Genomic DNA, 5,499 nt, shown 5'->3' with positions numbered 1-5,499 from the left:
TCAAGCTCAAAATGGAAGAAAACTATGCATGTGACACAAGAATGGGTTAAATCTCCCCCACCATGAAAGTGGCTCACGTCCTCTTCACGATGTATTTAAATATATTTCCTTGTACAAAAAGAAAGAGCCAAAAAATACATGTAGCCAAAAATATGAATCTCCACATTGGGCTTGCATAAGCCTAAATACAAAAATATGAACACTCTAAGGTTCACTCATAAAATAGAACTAATGTATATCAAAATGTTGCACACTACTGTGCACATAAAATATCACTACCACTGTCGAATAACTAATCGCCATGCGCCATGCGTCAATAGATTTCCATTGAAGCAAGCCCAATGGATCCATGCACATCCCGCACACTAACCCTCACTGATCTGCACTGACACTCACAATATAAGCTCAAAATATGTGACAAGTTAGAGGTGATCAGTTTCGCTTGCACATAAAATAAATATCCATCAAATAAATCCATAAATTCCAAATAATACGAATAATTCCAACAATTAGTTCACTCCAAGCTATTCCCCGTGAGCTAAGGTTATACCTTGCTTAAGGCATAACTTTAGCTAAGGTCTCTCTCTTGCACCACGCTGTGACACTCTCACTCACTCACACACACACACACACACACACACACACACTCTCTCTCTCTCTCTCTCTATATATATATATATATATGCATATACATATATATATTTGAGGCTGTTTGGAACATTCGTGCATTTACTTCTTCTTTTTTCAAGTGAACTCTCTAGACATGGAGGTCCCACTCCCTAAAGATTTTTTCTTTTAAATCATCCGTAAGGTTCCATCATTTCACTCAGTGAGGTTATCTCCATTCCCCAAACTAATTAATGAAAAAAAACGTTTGAGACCCATATTGACCCGTCACTAGTGTAGATTGGGTCAAAAGAGGTGTGTGTGTGGTAAAGGCTCATTTTGCCCCACACGCACACGCGCACACACCAAAAATAAAATAAATCTACGTCTTTGTTTGAGCTATTTGTATGGCTTTGTTGTACATTGGGACCATTATCAAAGCCCCCACATCCATGTTCCAATTTTTCAAAATTGGTAGCTGGGCATTGGTCCATTACTTATTGATTTATTTATGAAAAATTGGTTGCACCAAAAGCTGGGTATTGGTTCACAATTTTGATTTATTGATTTATTGATTTATTTATTTTTGGGGATTCAGACACCAAAGTCTTCAGGAGGAGATTCCCTCCACGTGAAAAGGTTCACCGGTCACTCACCCGTCGTTAGCAAGTAGCTAGCTGCGTAGCGACCGGCCAAAAGGAGCAGCCAATGGGATGTCGACCACCGGCTGACCGGCTTGACATTTTTAAAATAAAAATTAAAAAAAATTCGTTCAACAACAGTCCTCATTATAAGATTTATCTAATTAATTTAATTGCTCTTCAATCCAGACTTTGTCTTTGCTTGCATTTAAAGCTTTATGCTAAGGTACATTTATGATTAATGTGATTAATGATTTAATGATTCATCTCTACCTTTGAAGTTGGTCAAATATTTGAAAACAGCTTTCAAACAGCTCTATAGTATGTACAATAGCTTATATATGCACTCTAATTGCTGTAGCCAGTCTTTGATAGGTAGCTCTTACTGCTTTCTTTTGCATTTCATGGAGAGCTTCATTACTTAAGCATTTGTAGGAGCACCCAAGGTTGCTAATTCAGCCCATGGAACCTCCCTTGTTTGAACCAGCTCATGCAATCAATACAATCTTTAGATTAAACAAGTGAGTCTCCATAGTATTGAGCATCATCTTCCCCTTTTGTTCTTCTGTATTATTGTGGATCATCAACTCCCTTGATCTGGAGATAGTTCTGAGTATCATCAGTACCCTTGATTTAAAGAGGATCAAGCATTCCATACACCAGAGGATCTCATCAAAACCCTGGAATTGAAGAGACCTTCAGCAATATTATACAAGAAGATATACTCAGCGCCCTTGGCGACATTACCGCATAGTTTTGGGGCACAACCAAGAATCACACCACCATGTCAGGAATCCCAAGTGCATACAACAACACAGGTGGGGTGCTCCCGGACTGGTTAAACAAAGGGGACAATGCATGGCAAATGACAGCAGCCACACTAGTGGGCATCCAGAGCATGCCTGGGCTAGTGATACTCTATGGGAGCATAGTGAAGAAGAAGTGGGCAGTGAATTCAGCTTTCATGGCTCTCTATGCCTTTGCAGCAGTCCTCATATGCTGGGTCATATGGGCATACAAGATGGCCTTTGGGCACAAGCTTTTGCCCTTTTGGGGAAAAGGTGGTCCTGCCCTTGATCAACTTTACTTGCTTGGACAGGCAGTCTTCCCAGAAACAGCACAATATCACAAGGATGGGGCATTGGAAACTCGAAAGATCACCCCTTTCTACCCCATGGCCACCATGGTCTTCTTCCAAGGAGAGTTTGCTGCAATTACTCTGATTTTGATAGCTGGCTCTCTATTGGGCAGGATGAATATACTTGCTTGGATGCTTTTTGTACCCCTCTGGCTCACTTTCTCCTACACTGTGGGAGCTTTTAGCTTGTGGGGTGGAGGGTTTCTCTTCCATTGGGGTGTGATAGACTACTCTGGTGGCTATGTCATCCATGTATCGGCTGGAACGGCGGGTTTTGTAGCTGCTTATTGGGTAAGCTTGTTTTCTAATTAAACTGCATCTAGATGTGTGGTTTGCAAAAAAATGATTGCCACCCCTCCCCCCCTTCTTCTGTATGCGTTAGGATATATGCAGCTAAGGCTATGTAGACTCTATATTGGAAAGGAGTTTGTAGGATATTATAGTAATTTATACGATGTAATGTGAGGAGATTATTATGTGTTGTATAGGGATTGGTAAAATTGTGTACTGATAGGAGAGCTAGCATGTAATCATATATGAGATAGAGATGGTAATTACGGCTAAATTGTGCACTAATTATGTGTATTAATTGGGTGATTGTTGTGCGTGCAGGTTGGGCCTAGGTTGAACAGGGATAGGGAGAGGTTTCCTCCCAACAATATACTGCTAATGCTGGCAGGAGCAGGCTTGTTATGGCTAGGGTGGGCGGGGTTCAATGGAGGGGACCCTTACGCGGCCAACACAGACTCCTCCATGGCTGTGCTCAACACCAACATCTGCGCTGCTGCTAGCCTTCTGGTGTGGACAAACCTGGACGCTATCTTCTTCAAGAAGCCCTCCGTCATAGGTGCTGTGCAAGGGATGATCACCGGCCTGGTTTGCATCACTCCTGCTGCAGGTTTGTGCCGTAATGGCTGCTGGATTTGTGACTTCCTAATTGCCGGAATCCTCACCACTTCCGGAACCTTGATATGTCTGCAGGTGTGGTTCAAGGTTGGGCAGCCATCATCATGGGCATTCTCTCCGGCAGCGTTCCATGGTTCACTATGATGGTTCATAAGAAGTCTCGCCTCCTGCACCAGAAGGTGGACGACACGTTGGGCGTGTTTCACACTCACGCAGTGGCAGGCATTCTGGGCGGGATACTGACGGGCCTCTTTGCCGAACCCACTCTGTGTTCATATTTCCTCCCGGTGACCTTCTCGCGCGGGGTCTTCTACGGCGGCGAGGGTGGCACCCAGCTGGGCAAACAGATTGCTGGTGCTCTGTTTATAGTGGGCTGGAACGCGGTCTCTACGACAGTGATCTTGCTGGTCATACAGCTTATTGTGCCGTTGAGAATGCAGGAACAGCAGTTGTTGATAGGAGACGACGCCGCCCACGGCGAGGAGGCCTACGCCCTCTGGGGTGACGGAGAGAGGTACGACGACATCAGACATGGTGTTTACGGTGCCGGAGGAAATACTGACGATGGTATGTACAGGGCTGGTGACGAAACCAGCTACCGCACCGCCCAAACGGGCCCCCTCAATGGCCGTCCCTCTCACGTCACCATTGAGGACCCTTGATTTCCGTCGCCCAACAACTCTTTTCACATGCCGCCCCCGCCCGCTCCCACGGCATAGCAACGTTGTTGATGGGCATCATCATCCCTCGAAAAAAAAAACCATTTTGGCCGTAAAATACAGTCACTTATTTTGTGTCAAAAAAATAAAGGTAAAATATAGAAAAAGGGGCACTACAACTACTAATCCCCTCATTTTGAAGGGTGACCTAGCCCATCAAAAATCATCCTTGAGCATATGTACTCTCAGAAGAAAAAAAAAGTCCTCAGATGTGTGAAGGGTAGTTACTCTAGAAAAAAGTCCTGCATATGTGTGAAGGATGAAGTTGTAAAAGAAGTCGTCTCCACTTTTGTTAGCCATCAATTATGTCTTGTCGCACCCATCAATTCTATCAATTCTATCTTGCAAGAACTAGGACTAGAAAAGTGAGAGTCCCAAGTCCCAAGTCCCAATTTCAAACCCTCTCACCATAGCGTATACAAGGTTGTTTTTTGATGGGCATCATCATGCCTGTTTTTTTTGGGTATTTTTGGCCATAAAATAGTCACTTATTCTGAGTGGCCCCCGTAAAAAAAAAGGTAAAATATGGAAAAAGGGGCACTACTTCTACTAATCCAGTCATTTTGAAGGGTGACCTAGGCCCATCAAAAATCATCCTTGAGCGTATGTACTCATGTACTCTCACAAGAAAAAAGTCCTCAGATGTGTGAACCGTAGTTACTCTCATAAGAAAAAAGTCTTACATATGTGTAAAGGATGAAGTTGTAAAAGAAGAAGTCTCCACTTTTGTCATCCAGCAATTCTATCTTGCCACACCCATCAATTCCATGGAGAAGAAGTCTCCACTTTTGTCATCCATCAATTCTATCTTGCCACACCCATCAATTCCATGGTGGCTGACGTCTAAGTCTACAACATACAACTTTTTAATTGGCTTTGAGGAGCTTTCTTTTTTATTTTCTACCCCACCTAATTACTCTTAATTCTACTCACCTTTGGACAATTGCAAAGTATTGATAGTTGTATAACTTGAATGTGTGTAAGATTATGCAAGTTTTGTGATCTGTAATCATGCATCTATTGTACTAGTCAATCAAAAGCTACATATCAAGAATGGAGTTGCAAACGATAATATAATTTTATTGATGGTTATTCTTTAGCACAACGTGAGAGCTATATGGTGTTGGCCTTCCCAAAATTGCATTGATACCATAAAATACATGCATTTGGCTGCTCTACATTATCATAAATTCTTGATGCTAACGTCAACAAGTAATAAGCCATTCTATTCTTCATGTATAAAATGTTAACATCATGTCACATATAATCTATGATTCTTTGTATGGTTTATTCAAGTGCTCATTGGTAATGTTTACTATATAATATAGTTGTTAACTGCCTTCTCATCTTTTTTACCAAGTGTTTTGACATTGCAAGTAGTGTTGTACCATTGTTTGTGGATCATATCATAATCTAGTAATTGGAGTTTAGTTATATGTGATCAACTTGAACAATATCACGTATCTTATTCTTGTAGGCATAAAGATGT

At 42.0% G+C, this 5,499-nt stretch overlaps 1 protein-coding gene across 1 annotated transcript; it reads left to right on the top strand.

Annotated features, from left to right (window-relative positions):
• Nucleotides 1-1,481: 1,481 nt before the first annotated feature.
• On the top strand, nucleotides 1,482-4,544 carry LOC147632542 (ammonium transporter 3 member 2-like). The gene is made up of 3 exons (XM_086807313.1): nucleotides 1,482-2,676; nucleotides 2,998-3,283; nucleotides 3,367-4,544. The coding sequence occupies exons 1-3, from the start codon at nucleotides 2,032-2,034 to the stop codon at nucleotides 3,951-3,953; spliced, it is 1,518 nt and encodes a 505-aa protein (XP_086663439.1). The 5' UTR covers nucleotides 1,482-2,031; the 3' UTR covers nucleotides 3,954-4,544.
• Nucleotides 4,545-5,499: the final 955 nt, after the last annotated feature.

The sequence above is a fragment of the Cibotium barometz genome, chromosome 13, assembly GCF_041138505.1.
Source record: "Cibotium barometz isolate CiBa-2024 chromosome 13, ASM4113850v1, whole genome shotgun sequence".
Taxonomy (NCBI): Eukaryota; Viridiplantae; Streptophyta; class Polypodiopsida; order Cyatheales; family Cibotiaceae; genus Cibotium; species Cibotium barometz.
The sequence above is the reverse complement of the archived record's forward strand: the minus strand, read 5'-3'. Positions and strand labels throughout refer to the sequence as shown.